The 17,542-nt window shown below is 40.9% G+C and overlaps 1 protein-coding gene across 4 annotated transcripts in view; it reads right to left on the reverse strand.

The window, feature by feature from the left end:
• Nucleotides 1-1,369: 1,369 nt before the first annotated feature.
• The window catches only part of LOC132805699 (zinc finger protein 148-like), a 77,062-nt gene continuing 60,889 nt past the window's right edge, over nt 1,370-17,542 (reverse strand). For all 4 annotated transcript variants that reach the window (XM_060820887.1, XM_060820889.1, XM_060820888.1 and 1 more), the window contains 2 exons: nt 13,445-13,563; nt 1,370-4,516 (listed from right to left, as the gene is read on the reverse strand). In XM_060820887.1, the coding sequence (XP_060676870.1) occupies nt 2,909-4,516; nt 13,445-13,563 (1,727 nt within the window). In that variant the 3' untranslated portion in view covers nt 1,370-2,908. The remainder of the gene's footprint in view (nt 4,517-13,444; nt 13,564-17,542) is intronic.

A 17,542-nucleotide genomic window follows, 5' to 3' on the forward strand; every position in this document is an offset into this window, starting at 1 on the left:
AAGTAAGGCCATTCCGCCCATCGAGTCCACTCCGCCATGCAATCATGGCTGATAGGCATTTCAACTCCACTTACCAGCATTCTCCCCATAGCCCTTAATTCCTTGTGACATCAAGAATCTATCAATCTCTGCCTTGAAGACATTTAGCGTCCCGGCCTCCACTGCACTCTGCGGCAATGAATTCCACAGGCCCACCACTCTCTGGCTGAAGAAATGTCTCTGCATTTCTGTTCGGAATTGACCCCCTCTAATTCTAAGGCTGTGTCCACGGTCCTAGTCTCCTCGCCTAACGAAAACAATTTCCTAGCGTCCACAAGCCATGTATTATCTTGTAAGTTTCTATTAAGTCTCCCCTCAATCTTCTAAACTCCAATGAATACAATCCCAGGATCCTCAGCCGTTCCTCGTATGTTAGACCAACCATTCCAGGGATCATCCGTGTGAATCTCCGCTGAACACGTTCCAGTGCCAGTATGTCCTTCCTGAGGTGTGGGGACCAAAACTGGACACAGTACTCCAAATGGGGCCTAACTAGAGCTTTATAAAGTCTCAGTAGCACAATGGTGCTTTTATATTCCAACCCTCTTGAGATAAATGACAATTTATGCATTTATTCATAATGCATAATAAAAATTAAGACTCACCTGGAAACATCTGGGATGATTTGGACTACATGGATGCTTAAGAGAGTGTCATGTTGGGGCAGTTCAGGATAGGGTGAAGGGAATTGATAAAGGGCATGCAGTATCTATTTGGTGCACTGATGCCCAACACAAACAATAAGATGTCACATGGGAAGCTTGTTGACTAAGTTAAGAACATTGAGAGTCATAGAGTCAAACCGTAACAATGTGAGTCAGGCACCTATCACTGATCTGCAATGCCAATACATGAAAATTAGCTCTATGGTATGATTTGGCAGTGAAGCAGCATGAATAAGAAATTGGCTCCAGGACAAAAAGCAGAGATTATTATTAGTCACATTTCAGTGAACTGAAGGCATACCTTGGTGGCCACTAGTGGTCACTATAGCATGGATTACTGTTCCTCTCAGTGTATATATATATATAATATATATATATATGGATTTAAAGGGACACAATGTTAAACGTGCAGACAACATAAAAACTGGCAGCATATAAATTAATTGTGATGATAGCAGTTATTGACTCCAGGAGGATGTCGAATGGTTTGTAGATTTGATGCATCGATGTCAGATAAAATTTAAATGTGAGAAAATGTGAAGTTGCACTATTGAATAGAAGGATAAGTAGAAAGAATTTATACTAACTGGTAACATTTTAAGGGAGTCAAAAGGGAGTCGAGACTGATTTCAGATACATAAATGTAAAATTTTATAAATGGGCGATGGAGTACAAAGAGATAATTCTATATCTATACAGATCACTGATTAGGCCATGAGAATATGTAGTTTTGGAAACGCAATGTTTGGAAGGATGACACGTCCACAGGCACAGTGCAGCAACGATTCATGAAGGTGATAACAAGATTAAAAGCTTTTAGCTAGGAGGACAGACTAAAAACTTGGGCCCTTTTCACTAGAACAGATGAAACTACAAACAAGTTTGATAAAGGCATTTGATAAAGTAGAAAAAAATCTATTTCAACTGGCAATTGTATTAGTTAATGGAGGGCAAAAAATTAAGCTACTCACCAAAACGGAAAGGGAGAGATCATGAAATTTAGAAGTACTGGCAGAGGCAAGATGGGTTAATTGGCCTCCTACAATGATGCAATTATTTTTAATTTCTGAATAATATCGGTAACAAGGTAAACACTGAAATTTTTTAAATCAATTTTCAAGGCAGCTCAGTGCACTTAAGGAGCAATTATAAATGCTGGCCAAGTCAGCGATACCCACATCCAATGAACAAGTAAAAATAAGAATTTCAGGGTAATGGATAAATGTTCATATTACTAAAGGGGGTATAGTAGCATAAAGGTTATGTTACTGGAGAGCTTGATTGATTAAATAAAATCTGGAACAAAACTCCAGCATCAGTAATGATGACCATGCAACTGGATTGTTGCAAAAACCCACCTGGTTTGTTAACATCTTTGGAAAAGGGAATCTGCTGTCTTTATCCAGTCTGGCCAATAATGCACCTCCAGATCCATAGCAATGTGGTTGCCTCTCAACTGCCCACTGAAATGGCATCGTAATGCATTCAGGTGAATTCAGGAAGGTGACTCATCATCACTCCCACATCAGCAAGCAGTGATGGGCAATGAATGCTGGCCTAACCAGGATGCCTGCATCTCATGAGTGGAGTTAAATTAAGGGCAATTATTCCATCTGCATCAATGCCAGTTCTTTACTGGAAATGCATTATGTCCATTTCTGTGTAATTAACACGTGATTAAAAAATAGCATTTTGGTAATTATTAAATTTGTATTAATTCCAATGCTAGGACATTATTTGAGCTGTACACATACAGTACTGAGGTAATTATTGGATCTGTACTAGTGTCAGTATTAGAGTAATTATTTGATCAGCTGAAATGCCACTATCCAGGTATTTACTGCAACTGAATACATGCCAGTTTTGTTATAATTATCAAACCTGCATTAATGCCAGTCTCAGGGTTATTTTCTATCAGCTCTCTTTACTGGCAGACAAATGTTTTTGATAAAGCAGAAATACAGAGGGCTTGGAGAAAGTCATACACAGACAAGATCAATATCCCCTTTCTGTGCCAGCCTGCAAACATGTATCAGCAGAGAAGGGAAATGCACAGCTGTACTGGACTTCAAAATACCTTCCTGGTAAAATCACTAATAGATTTTCTCTAAAAATTAAAAAAAAATCGATAGGTTTTTCTTTGTTGAGCAATCCAAAAACAGTAATGCATGTATTATGATCCCAAGTTTTATGACCAAATCATTTCACCTAAAGGCTTGGCCCCCTGTGACATCTGATGAGGCACTCATTTGATCCCTGGCCTCTGGCACATTTACCAAAGAAAACTCCGAGAAGTCTGAGCTGCCTTGTCGGATCCTTAAGTTCACCTGTCCACCAGTACTGTTGTTAAACGACGGAGTCATTTCTCCTCCAGCAGCCGCGAACCTAGAGTCTTGACCAAATGCGTCCATTTGGTGATTGTGGTGAGCCGGGGGTTCCTCTCGTTTCTTCTGTGTATTAACCTGCTCTATGAAATCAGGAGGTGCAGAAATGCTGTTGCTGCTTGTTACAGTCGGTATAAAAGCAAAAGGATGCTGGGATTCGCCAGTTAATAAACTGTACTGAGTCTTTTGTGAAGGTATCCTCAAAGGGGAACCCACTTCAGGTCTGAAGCCATGCTGGGTAACCATGGTTGCAAAAACCTGTCGTTCTAGAGTAGAAAACAGAGGCTGCACTGGAAGACTTCCAGTTAGGGGGTGAGTTTCAGTCTCATACGCAAGACCTTGCTCGGCCGAGTAGCTATCGTTGTGGCAGGTCCTTTCCAAAGCTTGTTGAAGGAACTTTGAATACTCATGGAGCATGTTACAGTTGTCTGTGGCTGCTGGCTGGGAATTCTCGTTGACTCGCTCCGATGGAGGCACATTAGTAATGTCCGTACAGCTCACGGTTATATTTGAGGAGACTTGGGTATCATTGACAGAAAACGGAACCTGCCCATTTGCCTTGTTGGTGTAGTGGTCCAGCAGCGTCTGCAAAACTTCGTCAGGAATCCCACTTTTGTCCTGACTGCTTTTCGGATCAGTGTTGCCAGGTTGCCCCAGCATTGGTGTGCTACCACTGGTGTCCACAACAGACGTGCTAGCTGCCTGTGTTACAGCTGGCTGGATTGGGATCTGGCCTACAGTTAAGGCATACTCTCTGCTGGTGCTGCTAGTTCCTTGCAAAAATCTCTTCTTCTTTACAAATTGCATTGCATCATCATAGTTGCTGTTGCCTCCTGGTTTGCGTGAAGCATCTTGGCCCTGATCAGCACCAGATCCCTCCATTGTCAGAAGGTCAGGATTGTCTACCATAGCATAGGTGTATTTGTTGACTTTTGTGGCATCAAAGTTGCCAGAAACAGGCAAGGTTTGAGCCAACTCTTCTGCTGTCTTTTGATTTTTTGGGGGGCTTACCTTCTTCAGAACAAGCTTTGGTGGATGCAGGTTCATCTGATTCTGATATGCTTCCCCGAGGTGATCATCAGTCTGTGAAGAATGTGCGATCACAAGTGAGCACTGCTCCACTTTATATTCATCCTTCACCTTCAAGCTGCTGGTGTAATATTCTACACATTCACCTTTATCCATCTTAACTGCTGCTGGGTTACCGGTCTCCTCATTATCAAGGGTTGCCAATGCCGGCTTCTCTGCAGCTTTAACTTTTTTCCTTGGATTAATTATGTCTTTTTGAGGTGACAGGAAACTGTTTTCTGCATTGATTGCGAGTATGATTGGCTCTGTTTTCATAGCTGGGTTTTTGCCAGGAGCTTTCCCTTGATTTTCGTGGCACATTCTTCTGTGTTTAAGCAAACGATCAGTTCTAGAAAAATACTGCAAGGAAATGCATTAGAGAGAATTAATAAGTAAATACTGCTCACTAGTTTATGATTAAAGTCACAATGGACAAGAAGGTGTGCTTTGATTTTGACTGTTAGAATGTCAAAGACAGATTTGATATGTGGCAAGGTTTCACACCCTTCAACAAATGGCACTGGTTGTAGTCTGGTGCACTTTTGAATTTATTGTCAACTGTTTTTGATTCCACTTTATAACAGCAGATGTGGAACAATGTCAATTTCTGTAATGTAATAAGACCACGGGCTGAATGTAATTGTCCCCCCGGATGGGAGAAAGATGGTAGTAATGGATAGGATGCCTGTTTTTACACTCCACCCTGCCCAGTTCTTTTAAAACTAGGCATGCTGCCAATTTTCTTCTGACAAATCAATTGCTATCATCTTTAGACTTTATGCTTCCAGCAGAGAGTCTCAAGCATTGTCAAACTTGGAGCATGTGTGGCACAAATGGTAACCCAAATGCACCTGAATTTGACTTGATTTAGAAATCTCCTTTCTGATAGCACAGTGTTGAAAAATAACTAATTGAATTGCACAATGCAAGAAAACTGAGAGTGGAATTTTGTTATTTATTGCGGTGAGTTTGGAAATGGTGGGGTGGGAGGTGTTATATTAGATTGGAGTGTAGTGGGTGGGAGCTCTTCCATTTTCCCACTTTCCACCTTAAGTCCAAAGTAGGAAAGCTCATGGACGGCCTTCCTTTCCCACAGCCAACTGAGCACTTTAAATGGGCAATTAGTGCCACCGGTTGGGGAGGGGGGGGAATGGAGAGGTATTCCCTCAAAAGTATTCAGTATCTAATTGAGGGACCCTATTAGGATGGGGTCAAGGACTTCTGAGACAGAGGAAGAGGCACCACTAAGAGGCACCCACTCCTATCACTGCTGCTGTGTACCTAGTCCCCTAGTGCACAAATGCCCCCCACTTCCTCCCCTCACTATCACTTACTTATGTATCTGAGTCCAGCCTAGATCTTGGATGAGTGTAGAATGAACAGCAGCCAACACTGGCACTGTTGTGCAAAATAGCTGCCAGCCTTTGAGAAGATAGCCTTAGGGGCCCTGATTCCAGGGCCCACTACTGGACTTGAGTGGCACTTAATTTGACAGATCTTTCCAAAAAGAAGCAGGGCTGGGCTCACATCAGCACTCAAGATAGCAGGCCATACAACCAATGCCTGCGCATGTTTTGGTTAGAGGGTCTGTTAAGTAACTGGATCCTACAGATCACTGTATGATCTTATCTCAAATCAGTAATTCCTGATTTGAGTTCTAGCATAGGCCTACAATGATTTATGTTAACCTCAGTGCCACTTGATTGGGGTTGGAAGGGAAGAAATGACCCTTGGATCCTAATCTTGTTATCTCTCCAGTGACTGCTGCTGGAAACTACACACTGATATCAATTTTATTTTGCTGATTAACATCACTTTGGAATCAATGTATCATGTATCACTAACATACAGATTGCAAATCATATCTAATTTACCCAACATAATGCCAAGTAAAACATCCATTTTGAAGTCATGTAAATACAAAGTTGGCCATATCACAGTAATATATGGCTCACTGTGTACAGCACATGTTGCATTGTGGAATACTATGAGACATAAAACAGCCTTCAAGGTTGCCCTTGTACAACAGATTTCAATGCAATACATAGGCTCTCTTTGCCTTCAGACCATACTTGCATATTGAGTGTTGTTTAAAATTAGACTTCTACTAAAAAAAAACATGTTATTTTTAAAATAATATTTTCTAAATATAAGTAAAATCAAAATACTACAGATGTCAGAAATCTGAAACAAACAGAAAACAGCAGAAAAACTCAGCAGGTCTGGCAGCATCTGTGGAGAGAGAAACAAAGTTAATGTTTCAAGTCCCATATGACTCTTCTTCAGAGCTCTTTCTTATTCACCTTGTCTGATGCATCAATCAGCAGCTGCAGCAGACCTGAGCGCATTCAACAAGAAAAACAATTCAGACTGTGACATTACAGAATCTGCTGGTGAGTACTGTAGCTTTGCTTTCCCAACTCTAAAGTTAGGGAGCTAGCCTAAGAAGCTGGGAAATTAAACATTTCAACTTGCTAAGAAGAAGGGTGAAGTAAAATATTCAATTAACTTATCCATATTTAAGTGACATCAATGGAATGGGTCTGATAACCTGATGAGTGTTTCCTTTCTTTAAAAAAGGTATTAAGGCGTATTATCTAGTTGAATAACGGCAGAGCAACTCCAACCTCTCCAGTACGCAATTTAAGTTATGTGGGAATTCCAAGAACATTGCTGTGACCTGGGTAGCCATATGTGCAGGAAGTGTCTTCAAATGGGTAGGCAGTGGTGTAGTGGCAATGTTCTGGATTACTAGTCCAGTAATGTCAGGCTACTGATCTATAGACATGGGTTTGAATCCCACCACTGTAGATGGTGAAATTTGAATTCAATAAAACGTGAATTAAAAGCTAGTCCAATGGTGATCATGTGTGAATTGTTGTAAAAACCCAGCTGATTTATTTATGCCCTTGAGGGAAGTAAATCTGCCTGGTCTGGCCTAGACATGACTGCAGACTACAGTAATGGGATTGACTCTTAACAGTTAGGAATAGGCAATAAATGCTGGCCTTGCTGGTGATGCCCACATCTGATGAACTACTAAAATAAAATTTAGCAGTTCAAACTGTGGGTTTTGGAACATGAGCATTAGCCAATGACAGTACAGCATATGTGTGATGAGGAGAGCTTCATGGCTGGCATGTTTATGGGTGTCATGACCCCACAGCTTCAGGTAGTGCCCGAGGACTGAAGAAATGCAAGTGCTACACTTTTGTTCAAAGAAGGCTATAGAGGTAAGATTAGAAACTACAGTTCAGAAGTTTAATCTCTCAGTGGTGAAGATTTTAGAAACGATAATTTAGGAAAAAATTAATAGTCACTTGGGCAAATATAGGCTAATGAAGGAAACCCAGCAGATATTTGTTAAGGGGACATCGTATCCAGCTAACTTGCTTGAGTTTTTTGATGAGGTGATAGAGAAGGTTGATCAGGGCAATCATGGTGAAATGGTGTGCATGAACTTTCAGAAGGCCACATGTAAACGTGCAAGCAAAGTCAACACCCAAGGAATAGAAGTAACAATAGTAGCAGGGATACAAAATTAGCTGAGTGTAAGGAAACAGAAAGAGATGGTAAATGGTTGTTTATCGGACTGTGGAAAGTTTTATAGTGGAGTTCTCCAGGGGTCAGTGGAGGTCCTTTAAGCATCTTGATACATATGAATAACCCATATCTTAGTGTACAGGATAGAGTTTCAAGATTTTCAAATCATATAAAATATGGAAGTAGCGTGAACCGAGAGGAAGACAGTGCAGAACTTCAAACGGGCACTGTCAAGTTGGCAGAATAGGTGGACAAGTGCTAAATGGAGTTTAGGGCAGGGAAGCATGAAGTGATTCATTTTGGTAGGAAGAATGCAGTGACAACAGAAAATAAATGATACCATTCTACAGGAGCATTAGAGGGGTTGCAGAATTGGGATGAGGAGCTTCAGTTACATGAACAGATTGGAGAAGTTGGGACTGTTCTCCTTGAAGTAGAGGAGGCTGAGATGAGATTTGATTTCTAAGTATCCAACATCATGAGGGATCTGAACAGAGCAGATAGGAAGGAACTGTTCCAATTGGTAGAAGGATTGAGTGCCGGGATGTACTTCTAAGTTAATTGACAAAAAAGGCACGGAGACTTGAAGAAAACTATTTTCATGCAGAAAGTGGTTAGGAGCTAAATGCACTGCCTGAGAGTGTGTTGGATGCAAGTTTAATTGAAGCATTCAAGAGGGAATTCAATTTCAATCTGTGAAGGAAAAAATGTGTAGGGCCACCGGGAGAAGCATGGGGAGTGGCTCTAGGTGAATTACTCCTTTATACAGCCAGCACAGAAACTATGGGCTGAATGGCATCATTCTGTTCTGTAACCATTCCATAATTTGACACTCCACCTCTCCGACACAAACGTATGGGTTCAAACAGTTCAGATACACAATTGTCAGGATGTTCAGTGCAGCGAGGATATAATTATTGACCAAAAACCTTCAGTTTCAGTGCCATTCAACAGAACCACATTTAACAGGGTTCCCTAATTGCTATGTTGATCATAGCCATGTGCTAATGAACCCTACCTGAGAAATGTGTGGCTAAACAACAGCTAAAGGAAAATGAATGGTGGAGCACAATGAACCAGTTTGTATCCTTGAACTGACAATACTGAATAAGTCAATTATATTTAACATGGTCAACTTTCAGAGATAATGTTTTATAAGATGCAAACATCATCGTCATTGTAATACAATCCTGCAGGATCATGTCACACTTCTCCTGTTAAAGTAACTGTAGGTAGTATTCTTATTGTCAGTAAAGTGAAATACTCGTGGGCAACATTCACTTTGTTCCTGTAATACAGGAGGTTTAGGCACAGTCACAATGTTGCTGTATTTTAGTACATTTATGCAGTATTAGCAATATTCCTTTGATACAATAACTATAGGCAGAATTTACAATGATTCTATAACACAGTATTGCAAAGACTGCTTAGAATACTACACCAATACAGGGTCCTGTAGGTAGTATTAACACTGCTCCTGTAATTTAGTACTGGAAGGATTATTCTCACAAGTCCAATAACAGAGGGCCTGTAGACAGCAGACACATTGCTTCTTTAATATGACAGTAAGTGCATTATTCATTTTGATAATGGAATAAAGTATCCTTAGAAAACATTCTCAATGTAATTGAAATATAGTGTCAATAGGCAGTTGCTCCTTTAATGAAAGACCTACAGACATTACTTGCATTGCTGCTGTAGTTGGTACAGAAGTGATAGGTAGTATCTGTATAGCTTCTATAATGCAGTCTCTTTAGGTAATATTTGCAATATGTCTATAATATTGTAATGTCATGCAAAATAGAAAAATTATTCAGATTGAATTGCAAATGCAGTGCTTGAATCTGTACTGTTGGACAACTGCTGCTGCGATATACAGGCCATCTGGCAATAGTTGCTATGCTGCTGTCAGTCATTTGATAAAACTTGCATTTCTGCTGTTACACAGAATTGTTCAGCATATAAGCATTACTGTTGTAATACTGTATCTTCAGGCAATATGTGCTTTACTGCTGCAACACAGGAGCTTGAGGCAAAATTTGCATCCTGCTGTAATTCTGCAGCTTTGGGCAACATCAAACCTATAAGGAACATTTATTTCACTGCTGTACCATAGGACATTTGGACATTACTTGCATTGCTCCTGTAATGCCACACCTTTGAACAATATTCGCATTGGTGTTTTGATACAGAAGCTTTGACAGTAATTATATTGCTGTTGCAAAGCATTTGGACAATATCTTCCTGCTGTTGTGAAACTGTTCCTTAGGACAATGTATACATTTCTGCTGCAATATGGTAGCTTTTAGCAATATTTGCAGTGCTGTGAAAATCTGTACTTTTTGGGATACGCACATGACAAATGCAGTACAGAACCATCTTGCAATATTTTAATTGTTGCTGCAGTATAGGAACTTTGGACAATATTTACATTGCTGCTGGAATACTGTACCACTTGGCAATACTTGCATTGCTGCTATAATATTGTCCCATTTGTCACTGTTTTCATTTTAGCTGTAATACAGAACTAATTCGTAATACAGGTGCCCCCCCGTATCCAGGAGTGATACGTTCCAGGACCTACCGTGGATGGCCGAAAGCGCAGATAGGAGCAAACCCTATCATTTACCTCCCCGGCAGCACCCTGGAATTATTTTGGAGTATTCCATGTAATATTTTCAGGCTGCTGTAAACAGTGGATAACTGAAACCACAGAAACCAAATCCGCAGATGCAGGAGTTCTACTGTATTTTCATTGCTGCTGAATACATGAGCTTTGGACAATGCGTGCATTGCTGCAGTAGGATTGTACTTTTGGGTAATGTATGCACTGCTAATGTAACCCAAGATCTTTGGCAATATTTGCATTAATGTTGCAATAAAGGTCCTTTCGGTAATACTTGCATTTTTGCTGTCATGCTGACTTCTCTGGCAGTATTTGCATTGCCGTTAGGATACAAAACCATTTGACGGTATTTGCGCTTAGCTGCAAGTCAATATTTTCACTGCTGCAGTAATACTGTATCTGAGTAACATTTGCTTTGATGCTGTAGCACAAGACATTTTGGTAACATTTGCACTGCTCCTGTAATATGGGAGTCTAGGACAACGATTGCACTGATGCTGTGATATAGGACCTTCTTTCTTTGCATTTTGCAATATTACAGACCCATTCAGCATATATTTGCATTGTTGCTATAGTAAGGTACGTTTTGGCAATATTTACTGCTGTAAAACAGAACCATTTGCAAATATTTATTTTGATCTGTAAGGCAGATTTTTAGCAATATTTGCATTACTGCTGTAATACTGTATTGTTGGATCATTTGTGCATTGCTGTTCCAATATCGAACTTTCTTGCAATTTTTGTATTGCTACTGTAAAACAGAATCTTGTGGCAATATTTGCATTTCTGTTCTGATCCAGGATTTTTGGACGATAGTTACTTTGCTGTTGTAATGCAGAACCCTTGGGATTTTTTTTGATGCAATAATACTGTACTTTTAGGAAATGTGTGCACCACAGATCTAATACTGAACGTTCAGAAAATATTTTGTTGCAGCTTTATTACAAACCCTATGGACAACATTTGCACTGTTGCTGAAATACACATCCTAGAGGCACTGTTCCTCTAATACAGAACCATTATGCATATTTCATATTGTTTCCGTTGTAGTGTATGTATGTAGTTTTTCACGTAATACGTTTCATACAAGCTCCTGTAATACAGGACTCACAGGGGTCATTTCATTGCTCCTGTTAAACAGGACCTGCGTGTGCCACTTGCATTGCTCCTGCAACACAGGATCCGTGCATTCTATTTGCATTGCTCCTACAATGTAAGACTCATAGCTGCTATTCAAAATGCATGCCATACTGTATTTGCGTAGTTTTGACACTTTTTCCTGCAATACAATTTGTTCAGGCAGCTTTCATATTCCTCTTCTAATGCAATGTTGTTAGACTGTACTCCGAGCTCCTGGAGTACAACACGTTAAGCTGCTCCTGTATTATACTGTAGCCATATTAGTGTAATACTGAAACCTTTTGTAACATGAATACTGCACCATAGCTTAGTAGCATCAGACAATACTCATATTACAAATTGCTTATAGGCTAGATTGCTACTGCTCTTGTAATGAAGTATGTTTGTAATGAAGTACACTGATCCTCGAAGGTCGTATTGACATTGCTGTAATAATGCAGGGCCGCTCGGCATTATTTGGACTTACTAGTCATTGTCTACACGCACTATTCACAACTTCTGCAACAGAACAGATGGCACCAGTACTTTCTTTGCAGCTGCAGTCATAATAGGAATTACATTTTATCCCTACCTTTTATCTTAGCCTGCTTGGCACACTCTCCTCATTCCTGATGAAGGGCTTATGCCCGAAACGTCGAATTTCCTATTTCTTGGATGCTGCCTAACCTGCTGTGCTTTAACCAGCAACACATTTTCAGCATTACATTCTTATACCTATTTACCATCTCCTCAGGACAGCCCTAGCACTCCAAGAGTTATTACTGAAATTCAATAACTGTTATGTTGATAAAAATGGAAGCTTATTTTAGCACAGCAGAGCTGCATGGACAACAAATGAAATAACTGATTAATGAACGTGTTATTGGTGGGGCTGATTGAGGGAGGAATATTTATAGTGAGAAAACTTCCACACACTTCATCAAGTAGCACCATTGGATTTTCTACAGTTCACCTGTGAAAGCGGGCGTTCAGTGTTGCATCAGGAAAGTGCCACCACTGGATAATGTAACAAAACCTTAGTGCTACATGAAAATGACAGTCCAAGTTAAGAAATCGACTTCCCAGACTCTCAAATTTCTCAAAAAGACAACATTATCAACTAAATTCCGCTCACCATAAAGTTAGGTAGCATTAACACTGCATCCTGCTCCTGCACAGGTCTTTCTGGTGACCCCATGATCTATGATCTATTCATGGCCCTCTTCTAGTTTGCATCCATATGTTGCTCAAGTGAGGTCATCTGAAGGCACAGTATTAGTTTGCACATGTATGCTAGTGACACCAAGGTCTATCTTACCATCATCACAACTCTTTACTATTGCTCAATTATTAGACTGCTTTTCAGACACCCAGTACTGCATGAGTAGAAATGTCTTCCAATTAAATACTAGGAAGACTGAAGCCATTGTTTTCAATCCCCACTCCAAACCCTGTTCCCAAGTTCCAAACTCCATCCCTCTCTCTGGCAACAGTCTAAGATTAAGCCAGTCTGTTCACAACCTTGGTGCCATATTTGATCCCAACCTCCACTGCAGAGTTGGGAGTGGCTTTGGGGGATATCCCCATCATTTTAGTTAATGCAAAAGTACCTTTCTTAAGTTTGATGCATTGGTTGCCTGTTGATTAACATTTAATCTACATTATTTTTAGTTTGTGTTATAGCAAAAGCCTTAAAAAGTGAAAAAAAAGTCTCCCAATTTATTTCCATTGGCTATGGAGGGCAAATTCATCTAAAAAGGTATTGGTCTCTATGATTCTATGCAGGTCATACATGTCCCTGTAATAGAGTCCCTTGTGATCAGTATTAACACTTTGTGTAATGCAGCAACTTGTACTAAGCAGTAACATAGTTACTGTAATACAAAAGTTTAAAATCAACATTAGCTGTATTTGCAATTCTGTAGGTTATGATCAGTATTCAGGTTGCTCCTGGAATAGTTACTGTGGTTGGTAGTAATGCTGCTCCTGTAATACAGTACCTGTAGGCAGTATTCACACTGGTATGGTTTCTCTCCACTATGTGTCCGTTTGTGTCGTTCCATATGGTACTTCTGAATAAACCTCATGTCACACTCATCACAATGGAATGGCTTCTCACCTGTGAAATCAAAGAAAGAATCTTCGAATAAAATGCTTCTTTGCAGTGTACAAGATCTTGTGATCTAAAATAGCTTTTGACATAAGCTATGAATCTCTGTTCCAGGTTTGCTTCTCTTGGATTGTTTTAACCACATAAATGGCTGGGAATATGACCAACTTTGAAGCACATCAAATGGTAGTGCTCCCCTGCCCCTTTCTAGACATGATAACTCTTGCCGGGGTACTGTTGCCAGTCTACTTTTCAACACTAGCATGCGTGAGTCTGGGCTGAAACTGCTGGTAAAATATTCATTTGCATGTGCCATTGCAACAGAGTCCAATACATTCATTGCATGAACCTCACATAGAGATGCCTTTCAGCACATCATGGCCAGGAACTCTGGTTGATTGCTAACCTGAGAAACCAAAGCCAACTGCAGCTCTTAAATGTTGTACTGCTCGAGATCATTTCTGAAGCAGAGGTAAGGGTAGGTGGAAGTAATCAGGTAAATGATGATCTGATTGAATGGTGAAACAGGCACATGGGGCTGAATGGTCGACTGCTGCTCTTTGCTCATTTGTATCAGTTAGCTGAGCACAGACCAACAATCAAACTTTGGGCCTTCTTGGTCTGTATAGCTAGCCCAGTTATAATTATCTATAATTCAACCTGTTCAGACATGTAATGACACATCTCTGGGGCAGGTGGGACTTGAACCCAAGCTTTCTGGCCCAGAGTTAGGGACACTATCACTGTGCCACAAGCCCAGTTACGCACTGATTTTACAGACTTGGCCACTGAAAGCTCACAAAATAGACATTAAAGAAAGGGTCAAAACTTCAGAGTTTGGGTATAGTATATTGTGCTATGGCAAGACATTCAGTGAAGCAATGTCATACTAAACAGAAAAGAAATTATCATACCACAGTGAGTATTTGATGCATATATAAGGCAGACATGAAGGTTTGACAGTGAGGGCACCAGTAATAGGGTCACGTGTTCAGGTTGACACATTAGTAGGATCATAGTGACTCGTGAAGAGGATGGTTGTTAAAGTAAATGTCCTAGTATCACAGGAGTTGGCTTGGGATGGTACAATGTAAAAGGAAGGTGTCAGTACATTACATTCAGTGGCCTCATATATTGAACTAACACAGTGAGGAAACCCCCCCTAAACATATTAATGAAGTAATGAGGGACCAAGGATATTTCCTTGTCCAAGAACTGAGTACCCTGCAGCAATGTCCAATTGAACAGCATCAAACCAAGGGGCTGATATAGTTGCAATATCACAATGTCTGTTCCATGTATTATACTGGATGAATCAATGTGACAACATTTTACAGATGAACAGCAGAGAAATGGCACACAACTTTGTCACAGAAAGGGCCCAGTGTATTTGTGTTGCAATAAAAATCTGGCATATTAAAGTGGCCTACTGAAAGGCTGACATACTGAGTGCTAATTTGATCAAACTGTTATATCATTGGAGTTAAGGTCCTTCTATCCTGACGTGTAGGCAAGGAAATGAAGCTAAACCTATATAAAACAATGGCTAGGCTTCAGTTGGAGGACTGGGACCAATTCTGGGCAGCAAACTTTATGGCAAGATGTTGGAGAGGGTATAGTGATCTTCAGTTGTGTGGAGAAGCTGGGGTAGTTCTCATTTAGAGCAGAGGTGGTTCCAGGAAGACTATAAGACATGGAAGCATAATTAGGCCATTGCATCTACCCACCATTCTATAAAATCACAGCTAATCTGATAATCCTCAACTCCACTTTCCTGGCTTTGCTCCATACCCTTGATTCCCTTACTGATGGAAAAAAAATGGCTCTCTCAGCCTTGAGTATACTTAAAGACCCAGCCTCTACTACCCTATGTGGTAAAGAATTCCAAAATGTCACTACCCTCAGAGAAGAAATTCTTCTTTGTCTGCAACACTTGACCCCTTATTCTGGGATCATGCCTCGCTGGTCCTAGACTCTCTCCCACAAGGGGAAACAACCTCTCCACATCTCGCCTATCAAGTCCCCTAAGAACCTTATATGTTTCAATAAAGTTGTCTCTCATTCTTCCAAACTCCAATGAGTACAGGCCCAACCTACTCCACCTCTCCTCATAAGACAGTCCCTCCATACTTGGGATCAGTCTAATGAATCTTGTCTGGATTCCCTGAAGTGTTCTCTGTTATATTTCAAAAGTGAGCATCACACGGAGAGGCTCAGTGTGTTAATATCAGCAAGTGGGTGTAGCATATTACAGTTACATTGAAAAACATCCAAATGCATTTACAGTGACATAATCAGTCAAAAATAGGCACTGAAACACCAAAGAACTTCTTGAGAAGGGTGACAAAATGCAACCTTTTTGACCGAACTTTTCAACTAGGTTCTTAAAAAGTAGCAGATGGATAGGAAGAGGTGGAGAGACTGAGGGAGAAAATTCCAGAGCAGAAGTCAAGATGGAGCAAAGTGGGTATAATGCACGGGGAGTTGAAGAAATGAAAAACTTGGTAGTGGTGGTTTGTTGGGAATGGAGGGAGGAAGAGCAGGGATTATAGCATTAGGGAGGAGCATGGTCATGTGGAGATTTTAGCACGACCATGTGCGTTAACCAGTGTAGATCACTGAAAACAGGGGTGATGGGTAAAAGGAGCTTGCTATAAGTTAGAGAATGGATAGCTGAATTTTGGATGAGCTGAAGTTTATGAAGGTCAGAGGAAGGGAGGCTGATCAGGAGACAATTGAAACAGTCCAAGTCTAGAGCTGACAAAAGAATGGATGAAGGTTTCAGCAGTGGGCCTGACTAGTGCAATATTTCAGGTGTGAAAGTAGATGGCCTTTGTAATGGAGAGAATATGTGATTAAAAACTCATTTTGAACAGTCAGAAAGAGCCTGAGATAATTCCCAGGACGAGGAATGGAAATGGTGCCTAGGAAATGGTGCCTACTTATGATGATTTGATTGACTAGTGGAGCAGATTCGTGAAGCTTAATGATCTTATCCTGTTCAAAACTAACTAGAAAAAGTGAACACCAAGTTCAGAAAGCAACACGTTGTTTGACAAACTTGCAAGGGTTCTTTGAAGATGAGAGCTTGGTAATGGTAGATAAGGATATGCAGTGGATGTTAGCTTCAGAAAGCTTTAACAAGATACTGTCCTATACATTTCTGAAGAAGGTTAAGAGGCATAGAATTAGGGGAGACAGTAAAAACAGGTTGAAAGGAGGAAAATGGTAAGCAAATAAGAGCAATTTCTCATAGGAATTGTGAAAGCACGGTAGCACTCCACGGGATTGGTACCACATTGGCTTTGAGGAGAAAGTGAGGACTGAAGATGCTGGAGATCAGAGCTGAAAAATGTGTTGCTGGAAAAGCGCAGCAGGTCAGGCAGCATCCAAGGAACAGAAGAATCGACGCTTCGGCCATAAGCGTGGACCTGACGAGGAAGTCACGGAGGGAATGGGCTCTCCGAAACACTGATAAGGGTGGGGAGGGAAACATATCCTTGATTATGGGGTTCGTTTGGAGGAGGCGGAAGCGATGGAGGATGATATGATGTATATAGAGGTTGGTGGGGTGGAAGATGAGGGCCGGGGGGTTCCATCCTTGTTGCATTGGGAGGGGTGAGATTCAAGGGTGGTGGTGCTTAAAGTAGAGGAGATGCGCTGGAGGGCATCATCAACCATGTGGGAAGTTGCAATCTTGGAAGGAGGAGGCCATCTGGGACTTTGAGGTGGAACTGGTCACCCTGGGAACAGATGTGCCGGAGGCGGAGGAATTGGGAATAAGGGATGGCGTTTTTACGGGAGGTAGGGTGGGAGGAGGTGTAGTCTAGGTAGCTATGAGAGTCAGTGGGCTTGTCATAGATGTCCGTGGTTAGTTGGTCGCCAGACATGGTGATGGGGGAAATCCAGGAAGAGGAGGGAGGTGTTCGAGATGGTCCAGGTGAATTTGATGTCGGGGTGGAAAGTGTTGGTAAAGTTCATGAACTGT

Source organism: Hemiscyllium ocellatum, chromosome X (genome assembly GCF_020745735.1).
Source record: "Hemiscyllium ocellatum isolate sHemOce1 chromosome X, sHemOce1.pat.X.cur, whole genome shotgun sequence".
In the NCBI taxonomy this organism is placed as follows: Eukaryota; Metazoa; Chordata; class Chondrichthyes; order Orectolobiformes; family Hemiscylliidae; genus Hemiscyllium; species Hemiscyllium ocellatum.